A 19,863-nucleotide genomic window follows, 5' to 3' on the forward strand; every position below is an offset into this window, starting at 1 on the left:
TTTGAGAGCCTGGGAGGGAGGAGGAGACCCCGAGCGGCCGCGGCGCGTGAAACAGCTGATTCACGCGCCGCTGCTCCCCCTCCCTCCCAGGCTTGAGAGTGAGCCCCCGCGGGCCGCATGCGGCCCGCGGGCCGTATGTTGTGAAGGCCTGTTATAGACTAACAGACGTATTGGAGCATGAGCTTTCGTGGGTGAATACCCACTTTGTCGGATGCATGTAGTGGAAATTTCCAGTGGCAGGTATAAATATGCAGGCAAGAATCTAGTCTAGGTTTTAGTCAGTTTTCTCAACAGCAATGTGGATCCTAGGGATATCTGGGCCAATATCTGGCAGGTTGTGATGGCAGGCCAAAGGTCCAATGGACAATGCAGAGCCCAACTGCCTCAGTTAGGGACCTAGGGGCCTCCAGTTGGCAGACTCAGTTCTTCTGATTGAGGCAGATCTGGTGGCATATTCATTTTCACCAGCCCTGCAAGGTCTGCTGTATTATCCTGCCATGTGGTGTATTTTACAACATAACCATGAGATGCAGGTTAGCTCTACCTGACAGGCCACACTGATGTGTCAGATCCAGAGCATGACAACGTTCAGGGACCCGAGAGGATTAGCTGAAAAATTCCTAACAGCGTCCGGCTGCTATTCCGAGAACTTCAGGCAGGAACTAACCAAACATGTTTTCTGACGTGAGTAGTGCAAAGACCTTGCATATTTACTGTGAGAATAAGGGTCCAGACACCCCAAGGGGAGAACAGCGACAAAGAGTCCTGTGGCACCTTATAGACTAACAGAAGTATTGGAGCATAAGCTTTTGTGGGCTTATGCGCCAATACTTCTGTTAGTCTATAAGGTGCCACAGGACTCTGTTGCTTTTTACAGATCCAGACTAACACGGCTACCCCTCTGATATAAAGGGAGAACAGAAGGTTTAAACCCACAAAATGAGCAGTTAAACCAACTGATTTATAGCATAATACAGTACGCAAAATATATTGAGTAAGGTCTTTCACGAAAGCTTGTCTGAACTTGCTGGTCAGTATGAGATATGTATACAGAAGGTGGTTATGAATCTATGTGTATAGAAAACTGCGTTCAGAATCTGTACTACGACTCCAACTATATCTCTCAGTAGGGCAGTGAGCAGTCAAGCAGGGAGGGGGGCACCACCCAAACCAGGTGTTTTTACATGAAACCGGCTTTTTTTTCCAACCCAGGAAAAGGCAACGATGGACCATTAGTGTTAGGGGGAAGGCATAGAGACAGCCGGGTTATCAAGCCAAGAAGGAATTTCTCCACTCTGGCTAAGCAAGAGTCATCATAGACAGAGAGAAAAATAAAAGGGAAACCTTTTAAAAACAGGCTTGAGACTGAGGGCTTGTCTACACTTAAAAGGCTCCAGTGGCACAGCTCCGCCGCTGTAGTGTAGACAACACCCACACAGACGGGAGGGGTTCTCCCGTTGGGTTAGGTACCCACCTCCCCAAGAGGCAGTAGCTAGGCTGACAGAAGAATTATTTCGCCAACCGAGGGCTGTCTACACAGCAACTTAGGTCAGCTTAATTATGCCGCTCAGGGGCGTAGATGTTCCACACCCCTCAGCGATGCAGTTAAACCAACCTAATTTTCCAGTGTAGACCAGGTCTGAAGTTTTTTATCCAGAACTTGGAGGGACAGTCTCTAGAGGTAGGAGGCTGCCCATGAATGCTGGATCCCTCCTATAGCTAGACGGTATGTGGAGAAACTGTTTTAGGGCAATAGGTAACTTGTATTTGAAAAGGGATTTTATCTAATACAGAACTGTAAAGTCGGAGGCTGCGTCTACGTTTATGTACTATGTAACTTGTACAGGTTTTCACACCTTTACGATTTCATCTTTGAACCTGTGGTTTTTCTATTAAACAAAACTTTTGGGTTTTTTTTACCCTAAGCAGGTCTCTAGCATACAAACTGGGTGGAGCATGGGGGCCAAAGTGAACTGATAACTGGGAGCCAGTTTCATGCCTTTAGGGGTGAGGAACCAGATGGGAATAGTCTGAGCATCTAGTACTTAAGAACTCGGGGAGGATGGATTTGGGACTGGAAGGTCAGGTGGTGTCTCTCTGCAAGGAGCACCTAGGCTGGTGAAAGCCAGGGTGAGACCTTGTGCTTGTGGGCAGGCTGCTAGTGTCAGGGGATTAAACCATAGCTGCACAGCACAGGGACACAAGGTTACAGGGCAGGCAGTGACAGAACCCCTAACCGGGCGGGTGATCCCCAGAACGTCACACTGACCACGTGCAGGAAATCCGGCATGCATGCATGCTCAGAGGGGACTGGGCGTAAAGAGTCAAAGCAGCTGCTGCTATACACAGCTATATTTGTAAGGACATGCTACACGCCTGGCAGACTGGTAATAAAACAAATCGCCGTGACATGGAAATTAGGGTCTCGGGAGGTTGCTACACATTAAGTCAGTCAAAGGGCCTTCAGGTTACAACAGCGCCCATTGTTATGAAGCCAACACAGAACACTACAACAAAGTTAGCTACTAAACTGTAGCAACCAAATGAATCAAGACTTTGGCATGGCCGTTCTTAGCTTCACGTTCTAAATAAGGCACCAGACACATTATAAAGGAGGTAAAAGAATTCTCCTTCCCACATTTTCCCTCAGTGCCTAGCTACCAACTCTGATGCTCACCTCAGATGTTGTTCAGCAGCTGGCCACTGTGATGTGGCACAGTAACTTCTGGAGTCACAGAGACCTCCGGGAGTCCGGGTAGGTCTACTGCAGAGTCCCCAAACCACCGCCTCTCCCACCCACGTCCAGCAGCGGTTTGCCTCCGCACTGCAGCAGACTGATCAGAAACTCCTCTGACCAGCTCTGGGTGAATGGCCTGAGATCCACACGTCCTCTGGGACTGAGCTGAGTTCCAGCACTAGCCTGAAGAGCAGGCCTTTGGCACGTGGCACCTCCTGTGTGAGCCTCCTCATCTGCACAGCATTTCCAGTCAGCCCAGCATTGCGGCCTTACACTGTTCTTCTCCAGCCAGAGGCATCTAGCTCGTTTTGGGGCTCAATTAGCTGCTGTGACAATTTAGGTTGCTCCTAACCGTATAGGAGATGCCTTGTTCCTGCTGTCTGAAGGACACCCTGAGAAGCTGACCTTGGAGCTGTTTAAGTTAAGGGTGGGAGAAGGGGCTGGTTTGCACAGTGCTCCTGGGAAGTTGTCTTTGCCATGCAGCCGAGTTGTGAAGGTGGGTGGATGTTATGCCAGATTAGCCTGCTCAGGCTGGAGAAAAATAAAGGCAAAAACAAGCCTCTCTCTGCCGAGTGGGCTAGCCCTGCCCTGCAGTCTGCAGCAGCGAGTTGCTGACTCTCCTAAGCCTATTGTCTGAACATTCACTGGTGCCAGAGCTGTGGTGTGCTGCCAGGCACACATGTGGCTTTAATTGACTGCAGGAGTCTCTCTCTCTCTCTCTTTTTAAAGACATAAACGATGCCATGCACTGGCATCAGGCTGGGGGCCGACCAGCGCCATCCTCGTGACAAGGGACGGCGTGATAAGCCAGCACCTTCCAGCCACACTGACAATGCATCCCACGTGTCCCACGACAAACGCGGGGACACGGGCCCTGCAGCTCTGTTATGTTGCAGAGCACCACAAAACTCAGCGCCTGGCTGTCATGCAGCTTTATGAGAATGTTAGCAAAGGGGCCTGGAAACTGTCAGCTCGGTCTTCAATCCCCACAGGCACGGATGTCCTCCTGATCCTGGCACTGCACATGTCGCTGCTACAGGTCTTTAGCAATAAGGGGAACACGCATATTTCAGGTGTTATTTCCTACTCCCCAACCTTTGTCTTTATTGTTTGTACATTGTCCATTTTAGGACCTGATCCCTCTGCTAGGCCGAGGCACCTCAATTCACAGTGATTCTGATGGGAGCAGAGGACGCTCAGTGTCTCACAGGACTGGATCCTAGATTTTCAGCTCTGCAGGGAGGGAACTGGCTCCTGTGGTCTCTACACTGCCAACAAAGTATTGTTGCTCTCCCACCCAGGCACGGCCTCTACATCCTGGTTGAGCCACTCAACTCCTCAATATGTGGCAGACGGAAGCAAAGACCCCCTTGTGGTGCGAGGGTTTAACAAGACCTCCCCCGGCCCCCTCGGTGGGGTTTGCACGCCAAGGCCTTGCTTGGAGGCGTAAAGAGACTCTGCTCCTACTTTTCTCACCTTGTCAGCTGCACCAGGCAATTAAAGGAGAGAACTCTGTGTTCTAATGCAAGAGCAGCTTTAATCTGACCCCAGGGCGGGGCCGGGCTCAGACGGTTAATCACCAGCTGGGCTCTGCTCCACAATGCAAGCCACCACCACCAAGAAAGCAAGCAAGTGGTTAGGGCTGTGGCTGCCTGACATCACCTAAACCCTACAGCTCAGAAGGAGGCAAATGTGGCCTCTGCTTAAACACTCCTCTCCAGGGTCAGCGCTGCCTTGAAAGCCTGGGGAGGGGAGGGGAGGGGGGGGAGGAGGAGGAGTACGACCAGGGGGTCAGGCAATGCCTTCCATCTGCTCTGCCCCCCAGCTTCCCCTGGGTTGGTTGCCTGGCATGACCAGCTTCACCAGCACCTGAGCTTGCATGTCCCCTGGAGTTGTTTTTAAATGGGCTCCTCCACCCTAACAGGTGTGTTTGAACCCGGCACCAGTATGACAGTTACTGCTCCCCACGGGATCTGGCTTGCATGAGCAGGATGTCCTCCTTCCCTGCAGAGGCGATGCGGGGGTGGGGGGAACGCAGGGTCACATGCCCCCCCAGACTTCTCAAGCCACCTCTTGCCGGGATGCCTAGCAGCGAGGAGGCAGCAGCGCTCACCATGTGTCCGTGCAGCACGGGGAGGGAGGGAGGAAGCAGCAGGGCGGCTGTGGCTGGCTGCGGGCTGAGCTCCCCCACCCACTACATGGGGCTGCTTCTCCTTCTCTGCTGCTAGAGTCCCAGCGCTTCCTGCTGCCTGCTTTGCAGGCCGCCTGCTGAGGTGAGTCACGGGGGCATCTTCAAAATCGGGAAGAGGAGCTGCGACTTGGTGCCCAGCACCAGGCAGCTCAGGTGGAGCCCCATCCAGCCCGAGAGCCCTGGGGTGAGTGAGGGGAGCAGGCTGGGGGGGTAAGGGGGACCTGACCCTGCTGCTGCAATGCTGGGAGTGCATTGAAACAGCAGCAGCCTCCCTCCAAGGTCTCTATTAAGGAGAAGGCGATTTGGGGGTGTCATATCCCCACTCCAACCAAAAGTGGCTGATAATTCTGCAGCTTCTTGTTAACTGAGACAAGCCAGCCCCAAGCACCGTCCCACCCTGGCGCCACCCATCCTGGACTGCGCATCCCAGCTGTGTTCAAGCTCTGCAAGGGGCAGGCCAGCCACAGGGCAGAGAGCAGGAGGAGGAGGAAGTTGCTGGTGTATGTTGTCTACATACAGATCAAGTTTTAGGGGATGGAGGCAGAGGCAACATGAAAAGGGTGGTCACATGCCCCCACAGAACCTTTCAGTTGTGCGACACCCCGCCCCCCTCACTATCTACACTCATGTGTCACCTCTGATCTCCCCCCCCTGCCCCCCATCATAACAGGCACCATCCTCTTTGCTCCACCCCAGGCACACAGCAGGGGGGAAGGCAGCCCTCACTGTGACTGAGAATGCAGGAAGTGATGTCTCACGCTAGAGAAGAAGCGAGCTCCTGCGCGGTCCCATCTCCTCCATGGCCGTGCAGAGCGCCATTCGCGCTGGAGTGTGGCAACAGCAGGCTTCACCCTTCCCTGCAGAGCACCTCAGGTCCAGCCCGGGCCGCTGTCAGGCGCTCGCTCCCACCCTGCTTGTTATGGCGCACGGGAGGCAAAGGGGGCCCTGGCGGCGCCATATTTTCTCTCTGATTGGTGGAGAGTGGCAGTGGGAGGAGAAGGCACCGAACTGGCTAGAACAGGTGCGAGTAACAGCTCCAAAACCACAAACGAGTCCCAGGGTCCCCGTGGCTTCTTACCGTGCTGCTGGTGGCTTTGCTGGCATGCTCCATCAGCTGCCAGTACTTTTTAGACTCCTGGACAATATCTTCATGGGTCATCCCTGAAAACGACAAAGCAGAGACATGACTGAGCATCCCCACACCAGTCTGCTGACCCAGGCACTGAGGAGGGAGGGAGGGGGGTGTGGCTCCTTTCCCATCACCAGCCCAAGACTCCATTTCTAGTAATGCTGCAGTTCATGCCTGAATCACATGGATCTTTAGTTTACAGGCTAAAAAGATGCTGGAGTCACATCCCTGGAGACTCCGGCCTTTTACTTATCACCAGAACAGGTTCACCACAGGCCAAGGAAGTTCACATTTCCTCCACACTCACTCTCTCTCTCACCCATGTGAATCAACACCCCAGAAGAGAGAGAAGAATTTAGTCTCCATGACTCAGTCAGTCTTTGGCCTTCCTGCTGAGACAGAAATTGCCAACAAAGGAGCCAGTGGCTAAGATGTGGACACTTGTCCTACAAAATCTTGACGAAGACCCACCAAACGATTTCACGCAGAGTACTGACCAGTCAGCAGAGGTCTTGTAAATTACTACCAACCTGCGGCCGGGATGGAGCTGGTGCCTTAAGATGAAAGGCTGCATACAGTAGAACGTCAGAGTTAGGGACACCTCAGGAATGGGCTTCTGATCTTCAGGAGCACTGGGGCTCAGAGCTTCAGCCATGCAGGGGGCACAAGGGGGCTGGGAAGGGGGCCAGTTTCAACCCCAGCACTCCCCCCGTAGCTAAAGCTCCAGCGCCCCCACAAAACCGAACCCCAGCGCCCCCCTGATCTAAAGCCCTGAGCCCTGGTGCTCCAGTGGGTCAGAAGCCCTATCCACCCCCTGCCCAGAGTCCTGACCCCCGCCACCATGCGGCTGCAACCCCAACCTCATCTTCCCCCCTCCCCCCCCCAAAGCCTTGAGCCCCAGGGCTAAAGCCCTGAGGCAGTAAATATTTGGGGGGAGGGGGGGAGAGAAGATGTCTGTCTGTCTCTCCGCTGCTGCCTGATGATTTCCGGTTCCAGAGGGTGTCCGGTTGACCGGTAAGTCCAGAACTCTGGTGTTCGTATCTTTGAGGTTCTGCTGTATATCACATTCCCCTGAGTCAACCAGTCTCTGATCGATCTTGAAAGTCTAAGCTAATTCCTGGCTCCAAGATTCAGTCTGTCTGTTTATGGAAAGTCTCTAATCAAAACTGGGTGACTTAAATCCACTCAAAACAAAAAAACAAAATCCAAATAGCAGGCCGTACATTTTACTGGATACCAACGATGGCTCCTCCCACTAACAAGACATTCACATATTTAGTTGAAGATAAATGTCTACAGTTTTTGTACCAGTATAGCTATATTGGTTAGGGGTATGATTGTTTACCAGTATAGCTCCTAGTGTGGACAGTTATATCGGTATAAAGATACCTTAGACCAGCATAGCTTTTCCTGTACAGGAAGAGGCATAAGCATATTTATACCAGTAAAACTGTGTCCAGTATACAACTTGTGCGTGTAGACAAGTCACAAGGGCTGAGCTACACACAAACTGTAGCTAAATAACTAAATCAGGTGTAATTCACACCTCGTCGTACTTTGCTGCAAGTCTGTGTGTAGACACTCTTTTTCAAAATAAATGTCCTATTTCAATTTTGCTAAAGTTGGTAAGAAAAAGACTCTTACAGAAACATTGCCTTGGTCACAACTTATCTCAGGAGTTAACTCCTTGATGGGTTCAAGGATCTGAACCAGAGCCTTTGCCAACACTACCAGCGTGGAGACAACCAACCAGCATTAAGATTCTCAGAGCACTGAACAGTGAGAACTTGTTAATTTTCTAGCAGGCGTACAAGCATGTAGTCAGTGGAGCACTATGTGGTGAGACATCTTTAACTAGCTGGGTTACTGCCAAGCCTAATTATCTCGTTGCCGTGCAGTTTAGAGATGGCGTATGAAGGATGTTTAAGATGTCTGACCAATTTCCAGCTCATTGAAACCAAAAACACCAGAAGGTTGCTTTAATAAGGCCCCACTGATACAGAAAGGCAGCAAAGCTGTATATATTACAGTCACTGAAAGCTGTTATTATGTTAGCTTTGCTATTACAGAGTACCACGTGAATGCTCTTTTGGCTCTGAGAGCCTGTGTAGTCCAGAGGGTGGGAAGCCAGGAAACTCTATACTTATGACCTGCTGTGTGGCCCTGGACAAGTCAGAATATTCCGTGCCTCAGTTTCCCCATCTATGAAATAATACCATCTGGCAGCTTTCCAAGCATGTTGGGGCATTCATTTTGTTAAAGTCTGTACAGTGTGTTGAGGAAAGCCAAAGCACTAGGTAAGCATTTTTATTATTCAAGCACACCCAGAAATGCCTCTGCAGCAGCAGCTGCCCTGTGTTTGGTACTCAAACCAGTGTTTTCCTGGTTATCTCCTTGTTGATAGAATGTGGGGTTAGCCCCCAGGAAAGACTGCATAATGTCATTCTGGGTTCACTTCTCCCAGCCCTCATGCATTCTGCAATTCCAGAATGTAGGATAAAACCAACCTCTTACCAGAAGATCCTGCTCAAATATCTTTTTAGTTTTAAAATCACATTTTTTGACCTTGTGGTTGTGAAAAAAAAAAAAAAAAAAAAAAACTTCCAAGTACAAACAGTGAGTGCTGTCCTCTTGTGTATGCAGGCAGCCTGAAACAATGGCTCTGAGCCCTGATCTACACTACGAGTTTAGGTCGCATTTAGCAGCATTAGATCAATTTAACCCGGCACCCGTCCACACGACGAAGCCATTTTTGTCAACTTAAAGGGGTCTTAAAATAGATTTCTGTACTCCTTCCCGACGAGGGGATTAGCACTGAAATCGATATCGCTGGTTCAAATTTGGGGGTAGTGTGGATGCAATTCGACGGTATTGGCCTCCGGGAGCTATCCCAGAGTGCTCCATTGTGACCGCTCTGGACAGCACTTTCAACTCAGATGCACTGGCCAGGTAGACAGGAAAAGCCCCGCGAACTTTTGAATTTTATTTCCTGTTTGGCCAGCGTGGCAAGCTGATCAGCACAGGTGACCATGCAGAGCTCATCAGCAGAGGTGACCATGGAGTCCCAGAATCACAAAAGAGCTCCAGCATGGACCGAACGGGAGGTACTGCATCTGATCGTTGTATGGGGAGACGAATCCGTGCTATCCGAACTCTGTTCCAAAAGTCGAAATGCCAAAATATTTGAAAAAATCTCCAAGGGCATGGGCTATAACAGGGACCTGCAGCAATGCCACGTGAAACTTAAGGAGCTCAGGCAAGCCTACCAAAAAACCAAAAGAGGCAAACGGCCGCTCCGGGTCAGACCCCCAGACATGCCGCTTCTATCATGAGCTGCATGCAATTCTAGGGGGTGCCCCTACAACTACCCCACCCCTGTCTGTGGACACCTGCAAGGGAGTCTCACGCAACAGGGATGAGGATTTGGGGGATGAGGATTAGGAGGAGGATGAAGATAGCGCACAGCAGGCTAGCAGAGAAACTGTCTCCCCGACAGCCAGGAACTGTTTATCACCCTGGACCCAGTACCTTCCCAAGGGGGGCTCCCGGACCATGAAGGTGGAGAAGGCCCCTCTGCTGCGTGTACCTTTGTAAATATAATGCATGGTTTAAAAGCAAGCGTGTTTAATGATTAATTTGCCCTGAAGACTTGGGATGTTTTCCCAGCCAGTACAGCTACTGGAATGCAGTCAAGCAACATCCGTTCTTTATCTCTCTGTTATCCTCAGGAGAGTGAGATCATTCATGGTCACCTGGTTGAAATAGGGGAATTTTATTAAGGGGACATTCAGAGGTGGCCGTTCCTGCTGGGCTGTGTGCCTGTGGCTGAAAAGAAATCACCCCCGCTGTTAGCCACGCGGTGGGGGGAAGGGGGAAGCGATCATCCCAGAGAATTGGGTGTGTGTGGGTGGGGGGGGGGGGTTAGTTGCACGTTAACCCAAAAACCTTAGCCCCTCCTTTTAAATGGCCAACCCATTTCTCCTTTTTTTCCCTCCCGCAGCTGCAAATGTTTCAATGCTACCACTATCATCTCCGTCCCAGAGGCTAGCGCAGATAAGAAGGCGAAAAAAAACACACTCGCGATGAAATGTTCTCTGAACTCATGCAGTCCTCCCGCACTGAAAGAGCCCAGCAGAATGCGTGGAGGCAAACAATGAGGAAAGCACAAAATGAATGCGAGGACAGGAGGGACACGCGAGATGAGAGGTGGCGGGAGCAAATGCTGAGGCTACTGGAGGATCAAACTGATATGCTCAAGGTGCAGGAAAGGCAGCAGGAGCACAGACCACCGCTGCAGCCCCTGTGTAACCAACCACCCTCCTCCCCAAGTTCCATAACCTCCTCACCCAGATGCCCAAGAACACCCAACCACTCCACCCCAGAGGGATGCCCAAGCAATAGAAGGCTGACATTCAATAAGTTTTGAAGTGCAGTGTGGCCTTGTCCTTCCCTCCTCCACCACTCCACCCAGTGCTTTCCTCCTCCACCACCCCTCCCAGGCTACCTTGGCAGTTATCCCCCTATTTCTGTGACTAATTAATAAAGAATGCATTAATTTGAAACAACAATGACTTTATTACCTCGGCAAGCGGTGATCGAAGGGGGGAGGGGAGGGCGGTTGGCTTACAGGGAAGTAGAGTGAACCAGGAGGGCGAGTTTTCATCAAGGAGAAACAAACAGAACTTTCACACTGTAGCCTGGACAGTCATGAAACTGGTTTTCAAAGCTTCTCTGATGCGCAGCACGCCCTGCTGTGCTCTTCTAACCGCCCTGGTGTCGGGCTGTGCGTAATCAGCGGCCAGGTGATTTGCCTCAACCTCCCACCCCGCCATAAATGTCTCCCCTTACTCTCAAAGATATTGTGGAGCACGCAGCAAGCAGTAATAAGGATGGGAATATTGGTTTCGCTGAGGTCTAACCGAGTCAGTAAACTGCGCCAGCACACTTTTAAACGTCCAAATGCACATTCTACCACCATTCTGCACTTGCTCAGCCTATAGTTGAACAGCTCCTGACTACTGTCCAGGGTGCCTGTGTATGGCTGCATGAGCCATGGCATTAAGGGGTAGGCTGGGTCCCCAAGGATAACTATAGGCATTTCAACATCCCCAACGGTTATTTTCTGGTCTGGAAAGTAAGTCCCTTGCTGCAGCCGTTCAGACAAACCAGAGTTCCTGAAGATGCGAGCATCATGTACCTTTCCTGGCCACCCCACACGGATATTGAAGAAACATCCCTTGTGATCCACCAGGGCTTGCAGCACCATTGAGAAGTACCCCTTTCGGTTTATGTACTGGCTGCCTTGGTGCTCCGGTCTCAAGATAGGGATATGCGTTCCATCTATTGCCCCACCACAGTTAGGGAATCCCATTGCAGCAAAGCCATCCACTATGACCTGCACATTTCCCAGAGTCACTACCCTTGATAGCAGCAGCTCAGTGATTGCATTGGCTACTTGGATCACAGCAGCCCCCACAGTAGATTTGCCCACTCCAAATTGATTCCCAACTGACCAGTAGCTGTCTGGCGTTGCAAGCTTCCAGAGGGCTATTGCCACTCACTTGTGAACTGTGAGGGCTGCTCTCATCTTGGTATTCTTGCGCTTCAGGGCAGGGGAAAGCAAGTCACAAAGTTCCATGAAAGTGCCCTTACGCATGCGAAAGTTTCACTGCCACTGGGAATCATCCCAGACCTGCAACACTATGTGGTCCCACCAGTCTGTGCTTGTTTCCTGGGCCCAGAATCGGCGTTCCACGGCATGAACCTGCCCCATTACCACCATGATGCCCAAATTGCCAGGGCCCGTGCTTTGAGAGAAGTCTGTGTCCATGTCCTCATCACTCTCGTCACCGCGCTGCCATCGACTCCTCACCTGCTTTTGCAGGTTCTGGTGTTGCATATACTGCAGGATAACGCGCGAGGCATTTACAGTGCTCATAACTGCCGCGGTGATCTGAGCAGGCTCCATGCTTGCCGTAGTATGGCGTCTGCAGGAGAGCAGAGTGGCAGCGGAAGCGTGACGATGTTTTGCAGCCCTATTGTACCGTCAGCTGCCAGCAGCATCCAGGACACAACAGCGGCAGCTGAGCTGAGCTGCCATGGTATGGTGTCTGCGTGGAAAAAAGGCGCGAAACGATTGTCTGCCGTTGTTCTCACGGAGGGAGGGGCGACTGATGACATGTACCCAAAACCACTTGCGACAATGTTTTTGCCCCATCAGGCAGTGGGAGCTCAACCCAGAATTCCAATGGGTGGCGGAGACTGCGGGAACTGTGGGATAGCTACCCACAGTGCAACGCTCCGAAAGTCGACGCTAGCCTCGGTACTGTGGACACACTCCGCCGATTTAATGTGCTTAGTGGGGACACACAATTGACTGTATAAAATTGCTTCCTAAAAAAATCGACTTCTATAAATTCAACCTAATTTTGTAGTGTAGACATACCCTGAGAGGTGTGAACTGCATCAAGCATCTCAATGGGATAGGAATGCGAAACCTAAAGCCAACTATTTACATTTCGACATTGTCACCCTCCTCTGTACCATCCCCCAGTATGGAGGGCAACTGCCCAAGGAGTCCAAAAAACCCCAAGTGGTGTTGGATGGTGGCAAAAGAATGCCCACTACCATCTGCTACTCGCTAGAAGATTGCACCCATCTGGCTGTGGTGGCCCAGGCATGTGTGTCCTCCAGGCTTGATGAGTGCAATTCATCAGCCCTAGGACAAAGCCTGAGAAAGCTCAAGTGGCTTCAAAACGCAGCAGCCCACCTGCTTAGCAACACAGGTCACTGTGAACACATCACCTCCAGTACAACCACCCCTGCACTGGCTCACCAGTGAGCAGAGTCCAAGTCAAGCTCCCAGCCCTGCTGGTCAAAGCTCTCCATGGGATTGGCCCTAGGTCCCCAAGAGAGCCTCTCTCCCTCCGTAACCATGAACTGCCATGGCAGCTACATTTCACTGGGAGCGTCAGCCATGGAGGGCAGGCTCTTGAGTGAGCCAGAGACAAAACTTTCCCAGGGCCTGCCCCTAGATAACGGCACTCACTCCTGCAAAGAGACAGGAATGAGCATGGAGTGAGTCCCCTGCGCAACTAAATGCAAAACCCACACACAGACACACTCACTCGCACCCAGGCTGAGGAGGAGGATGGAGATTATATCCGTTATTTCTCTTTTTACTTAGGAGGGCTTAAATACTACAGAGCCCATCAGTACAACAGGCCACACAAGCACCCTGAGAGGCAGGCAGATATTTCTCTGCTTTCCCCTCCGGGTGGGCACCAAGTGGAACTGCCACAGGTTTAGGAGCCTGCCTAAATGGCCTTTGCCTGCCTAAACAGGTCTTCTCATTTCGGCCGAACCCCTCCAAGCACACTGCTGGGTTCTCCGTCAACTGTTCCAACGCAAGAAAAAGAAAGAGTCGGGCTTCATCCTGGGACAGGTCAGTGAAAATCTCTGCTCAGCATGCAGTGAGTCAGAGAATCAGACAAAGTACTTGGAGGGGAGAGAAAAAATCAGACTGAAGAGATCTCCGTGCCCTTATGTAAGTGACCTGAATTGAAGAGCATGCTCCAAGAGGGGGCGGACGGCCTATTGCCAACTACTTAGTTTCCATAACAGACTCTTGGGAGTGGCTTTATCAAAGTTTTTTTGAACGTTCAAAGAAATCCCATTGGTTACCACTATTTTGTGACGGTGTACAAAGAAGCGAAACATCAGAGGGCCCAATTTCCTTTCACTGCAGCTGCACCAGCTTGTCCCTGCCATGTCCTGATCACCTAGCTGTTCTAGGACTCTGCTTCGAACGAGAATTTCCTCCAACACACATGGTCCTGAGGTAAAGGCTCGCTGGGCTAGAATTCCTCCTAGACAGACAAACCTGGCAACCGCACTGGAAGGGCCGACCTCTCACGGTCCCACCTCGATCTCCTACAAGCCGGGAGAGGGAAGGGAGGGGAGGGAGTGCATGTATTGAGAGAGAACATAAAATTTCCTGAACTCTGACAGAGTCCCCCCCCAGGCCCTCTCTCTGTCCCCAGTGGCACAGTACCTGGGCTGGAGAAGGCACGAGCACACGCTCTCTGCTTCTCTTCCCTCCCCACCCCACAGCCGCACCCAGTGGCGCGCTTACCCGAGTATTGCTGCAGCAGCCAGACCTTGAGCTCGATGAAGCTGTGAGCGAAGTGGCAGCTGTCCTCACGCAAGCAGCCGTAGCGCACCTCATGCCGGCACACGTCAAACTGGAAGTGCTCCTGGAACTGGCGGATCTTAGAGTATTTCAGGGAGGTGGAACGCACAATATGAACCAAACACCTGCAGTGGGGAAATGGCCAAGCCAGAGAAACACAAGGGATCAGCGGATTGACTCTTCACCCCTCCTCCTCCCCACATTCACTGAGCCGGCTGAGGCACGGGTGGGTGTTACAGCTGATCCTAGGAGTCACTAACAATCTGGGTGGATCGAAGTCCTGGGTCATGCCTTGTCCCCAACCCCGGAATACTTCAGGCAGACACCTTGCACCACCTTGTTTAAAATATCTGACCTCTGAACCCCTGTGCAGCATAGGCCAGATCCAAGCTCATTGGAGTCAACTGCAGACTTTCCACTGACATCAATGGGCTCTGATCTGGCTCCAAATCCCTTGGCACCAGGGGTCAGACATGCAGCTCAACATATCACACCTTGTGCTTTCATGTGCTGGGGATGAGAGGAAGAAATGGGCAAGTAACATGAGCTAGCTGGCTGGGCTCTAGCGGGGTTACTCCGGCAGGCACTGCACGGGCCAGTTCACTCACTTGTTGTCGTAGAAGCTGTGTTTGGCAGCAAGGTTGGAGCAGACAGCTGGAGAGTCCTTGGTCCCTTTGCTGATTATCCGGGGTTTGCTGTCAAAGCAGATCTGAGAAGGGAAGAATCAGCACACTAGGAAATCTCAGAGAGCAGGAAAAAGGAGAGATGCTGCCAGAGATCTCACCCAGACTGGGATCATTTCACTTGGAAGGGAGAAGAGCCAGAGGGAACTTACTCGAGAGGTCCAAAAATTAGAACAAGCCTGATGGAAACTTAAGCAGTAGAGCTGCTTGGAAACCAGTAAACACATTTTGCAAACATTTCCAAACAGAATTTTTGGCTTTTTTTGTGACATTTCAACAGTTTTTTCCATCACAGTTGGAAAAATTTCAACCAGGTCAACTTATAATTCCCTTCTTTTCATCCAAAAATGCAAAAGCAAGGGGAAACGATAGGGGAAATTAAAGACGCGTAAGTCCAAAACAAAAGTCATGTTCCTTTACACGTCACCCTGGGGAACATGCTGCTGCAGGAGGTCAAGACGGAGAGGGCCAGATCCTCAGTTGATGTAAATCAAGGTAGCTCTACTGGCTTCAAAACAGCCTGTGTTGTGCAGGAGGTCAAACTAGATGATCACAATGGTCCCTTCTGGCCTTAGAATCTATAAACAAGTGACACTAATTTGCTTCAGACGGGGATTTTTCCCATCACATGGTTATGGTTTGTCAAACAGCCGGGTCAAAGTTATGATTATTAACTACCTTGCTAGCTATGAAAGCCCAAGGTAGTCAAACTGCATGCTCCGGGCGTGAGCTGACCACCTGCAGGGGACAGGGAGGAGTTACCCCTCCCACACCTACAGCATCGCACAGTTGCTCAGGTACATCACGGATTGTTCCGTTTTGTCACCTTCCTCTGAAGCAACAGGGACCGGCTGCTTCTGGAGGCCGGATACTGGCCAGGATGGACCAATGGTCCGGCTGCACACCAACAGCTGATCTAGGGTGGGATGCAGCGGAAGGGAGCCTGCCTCTTTCACGCACTTACAGTAGAGTTACATTTTGGATTTGCACTACTAACGCGGGCACTTATATCTGCAACAACAGGGAATGTGTGAAGTTTGTGCCTACAGCTCATTCCCCAAGGAAACGGTGCTCCCCCCTCCTCTTCCTCCCTGTACCTCGCAGAGGAAGGTGAAGATGCCCTGGTGTTCCTTCAGGAGCTTGGCAATGGTCAAGTTGCCCCGCTTGATCCCTCCCAGCGGGTCAAAGAGGAGGTCACGATTGAGTGTTCCCTTCCTTTCCTCCGTCCACACGTCGATCTCCTCCTGGTGGTACGCGAAGGTGCAGTTATCCCCGTACTTACAGTCCTGCTTGTTAATCATATCTACAAAGCAACAAAGAGCAGAGCACCCCGCATGGAGGGGGGCCAGGTCAGAAACTGAGCTCGCCCTCGTCACCTCGCCCTGCTCCCCACAACTCACAAGGAGCTAAAACTGAAGAGTTAAGAAAGACACAAAGCCTGAGCTTTTGGCCCCTCGTTAGACACTTTATAGTTACACCACCTTAGAGACTAGTCTGGTTACATCTCATACACTGAGCAGGGTCGGGCCTGGTCTGGCCTAGGATGGGGAACTTCTTGGGAAAGCCCCAGTGCCCTGCAGCAGGGCTGGTTACTCAGCAGGGAGGGCTCTGGCCAGAACCAAAGTCCCAGCACGTGCTGGTGGGAGCAGTATTAGTAGTTCAGTGCCAGCGGGAGACAGGCTCTCCGCCTCAGCGGGGCACCTAAAACTGGTTGCTTTGAGAGAAGCAGGCTGCAGTCCTGCCATTCCCACCACCCTGCGAAATCTCCAGCGGCCAGGCGCATCGCTCTTTCCAAGCCGTCCTGTACCCAGAGCGATAGCACCAGCTGCTGCTCCGCTGTGCAAAGCTCCCGTTTTCTACCATGTGTTACGGGTTCATCCGTCTCGTCTCTGGTTCTCACTCCGCCCCCCCCAACCCCTGAAACCCAGCGATCATTTCACGAAGGAGCGAGAAGGCTCCAGAGGGAGCACGCGATCCCAGCTGAAAGCTCCCCTGCTACCTCTGCCGGCATATGCCTCACAGCCCCCCTCCCCAAGCTCACCTTTGCACAGGTAATAGGATCCCACAAAGTTGGTTTTGGTGGGTCGGGGCCGGATCCTCTTCCAAGTCTTGTCTTCAGAGTTTCGCAGTCTCCCCAGCAATATGTCCCGCTTGCACTTGTGCTCCAGGCCTTCCCGGTAAGTGTAGTCACCAGCCTTGGGGCCTATGGGAAAGGAGGACCCGATCAGCAAGAGGGAAGACAATCCCCAAGCACACGAACTGCTGCGGGTGTCATAAGCACATCACCTGTTTTGGGGTAGCAGAGGTGGCAGGCTTGCTTGAAGACATGAGTGGACGCCAGGGGGTTCTTCACGAGCAGGGCAGTGTTGGGCATCACCGCCTCTGGCTGAGACTGCAGGAGCTCCGCCCCCTTGGGGATGGTAGGGTGACTCACCCCACTGAGGCTGACCTGAAAGACAAAAAAAACCACACACATCCCTCTTCTAAACCTCACAGCCAACGGACAGAAATTGACCCCCAGACTAACACTGGGCCCCTTCATGACCACGCAAACACACAACAGAGCTCGTGTCTCAGCAAGATGGCCGCCACCAGCAGCAGGCGGCTCAGAAACGGCAACAGGAACACCGGAGTTGTGTTTTCAAATACACTCAATGGGCAATTTATCTGCAGCAGAGAAGGACCTCTCCTTCCCCACGGAAGGGCCAGCAACTCAGGGGACAACAGCTCTTTCTTCATCCCTGGAGGAAGGGCTTCTCTCCCCCACCTTCCAGCACAATGAGTTGTGCATTCCACGGCACTTGAACAAAAGAACTAACCCTGCCGTGCAACGTGTCAGACAGAAAGAAAACAGGAAGGACGGAGGTTCAGCGATGTCCCAGTCCCACTCAATAACCTAGTTTAGACAGAGGCAGATCATCCTACCCACAGAGCTCCTGAGAGGAAAAGCCTCAGCCCAACCTCAGACCCGGTGAGACCAACGTACAATCCCATGCATGACGGAGATTGGAGTGGAGCATTTAACTCCATTCAGACCCCAGTGATACAGTGGGGGAGGGGACAAAGAAGGAAGGGGAAAATGCTGTGCTACCACATATGGAGAAAGGCCTCCACACAGCCCTGCCACCACACGGGGCGAGCGGGAAGGAGGTTACGCACACAGGGCAGGGTAACTGAAGCCACCAGATTTTGGAACTGATTAAGAAAGGGCCCAGAGTGCAAGAATAGCCCTGTACCCTCCCCACTCCCATGGCACACGGGCACCTTGGTACATCCAGCAGGGGTAGCAGCTCACTCACCGCAGGAGATGGTTTCTGGCTGCCAGCAGTGTGTCGCAGTTCCTGAGGACCAGCTTCTTCTGGGCAGAGGAAGAAAAATCCCAAACACACACATCTCACTTTCGGAAGCTGCTCTGATGCCCGAGACAGAGATTTGAGCTTGTTCAACAGTTTTTTAATTCTTTTCATCTTCCAGGAACATCCAGTACCCAGGGCAGAGACTTGAAAACTTCTGCAAGAGCCTCCCCTTTTCTGAAATCCCCAAAGGCAACAGACCCCCACTGCCAGCTGCCTGAAGAGTGCTTTTCACAAACAGCAAGAGACCAAAGGAATTCAGCGCAGACGGGAGCCTAGGTTCCAGCACAGTCCTCACTGGGCAACCTCTTCTCCGCTTGTGATGCTCCAGCATTCAGTCTGCTGTAACATCCCCATGCAGCCTACCTATGCCCCAAGGGGCTGAAATGCTCCTTACCTGATCTCCCTCCAGAGCCCGGCTCCACAGAACATGACTGGAGTGCTCTTTGGGCTATGACACTTATTGCTCACAGAGATCAAAGGAGGCAAAGACTGACTAAACCATCTAGTCCATCCCACCCTGCCCAATGCAAAATCCTGCCCTACAGTAGATTTGCCAAGACTTTGCCAAAGTCTGTTTTAAATGACTTGGCATGAAAGGGCTCCCACGACTTCCCTTAGGAGACCTGTGTCAGGCAATGTTTCTTTGATATCGAGCCTGAATGTCCCCTCATTACTCGAGCTTTACCCGCTGGGATAACCCTGAACAACAGCTCTGCCTCCTTGGTGTCTACACCCTGCAGATGCTTGTAATCAGCGGTCACACCCCACCACTCCTCCATTATCGCTCAGACAAGCCATGCTGATATTTAGTTCTTTTAATCTTTCCTCCATCTCAATCAATTCTCTGGAAGCTTAATTATTGGTCTCTCTCTTCTCTGGCATTGACATCTGTCTGCTGTGGAGATGCTCAGAGCTAAACACGGTGTTCTAGGGGCACTGTCAGCCACAAATGCCTGCAACCCCCACTCCTCTGTGCCCTGCACCTACCTACAGCAAAGGAATCCAGGGCATCCAGTGAGCCCCTGCTAGTTCCAAAGGCGTCTAGGGCATCGAGCCGTGGCTCTGTGTACGGGAGCAGGTCCAGTGAATCCAGAGAATCCAAGGGGGAGCCACCACTGCCCCCAGTGGGCTCAAAGGCATCCAGGACAGAAGAGGAGAGCTGCTTGGTGGGATCCATCACCAGGCCGAAGGAGGCAGGTGGCAGTGGATGTTGGTTAATCGGGATGTTGGCTGTCACCACAGGGGGCAGCAGAGGGGTTCCACCCGGAAACACGGGGATCAGCTGGGGCATCTCAGTAGGCAAGTTGGTGGGAATGGTTCCCTGGACCAGAGACTTTGAGAGTTGGGAGGAAAAGGGGGCAGAGAAAGCATGTTAGAGAAAGGACTGGAGGAAGCATGTGTCAGAGAGATGGGTGGATGGACAGAGCGCACTACAGCAGCGAGTATAACATGGTCTCCCACTCCAGAGTGCACAGCACTTAACTTCAGAGCAATAAGCCAGCCTCTATCCTCCATGCCCATTTTCACCCCCAAACACAAAAGCAGGGGGTGGAAGGGAGAAAGGTGCTATCTTCAT

At 51.9% G+C, this 19,863-nt stretch overlaps 1 protein-coding gene across 1 annotated transcript in view; it reads right to left on the reverse strand.

Annotated features, from left to right (window-relative positions):
• Nucleotides 1-19,863, reverse strand: part of ZC3H7B (zinc finger CCCH-type containing 7B) — a 65,570-nt gene that overhangs the window by 17,799 nt on the left and 27,908 nt on the right. The window contains exons 11-18 of the mRNA XM_024200423.2: nucleotides 19,275-19,620; nucleotides 18,231-18,289; nucleotides 17,218-17,380; nucleotides 16,973-17,134; nucleotides 16,029-16,234; nucleotides 14,857-14,957; nucleotides 14,192-14,373; nucleotides 6,007-6,089 (exon numbers count right to left, since the gene is read on the reverse strand). Coding sequence (XP_024056191.2) covers nucleotides 6,007-6,089; nucleotides 14,192-14,373; nucleotides 14,857-14,957; nucleotides 16,029-16,234; nucleotides 16,973-17,134; nucleotides 17,218-17,380; nucleotides 18,231-18,289; nucleotides 19,275-19,620 — 1,302 coding nt within the window. The remainder of the gene's footprint in view (nucleotides 1-6,006; nucleotides 6,090-14,191; nucleotides 14,374-14,856; nucleotides 14,958-16,028; nucleotides 16,235-16,972; nucleotides 17,135-17,217; nucleotides 17,381-18,230; nucleotides 18,290-19,274; nucleotides 19,621-19,863) is intronic.

Source organism: Terrapene carolina, unplaced genomic scaffold (genome assembly GCF_002925995.2).
Source record: "Terrapene carolina triunguis isolate 2854851 unplaced genomic scaffold, T_m_triunguis-2.0 Scaffold247, whole genome shotgun sequence".
In the NCBI taxonomy this organism is placed as follows: Eukaryota; Metazoa; Chordata; order Testudines; family Emydidae; genus Terrapene; species Terrapene triunguis.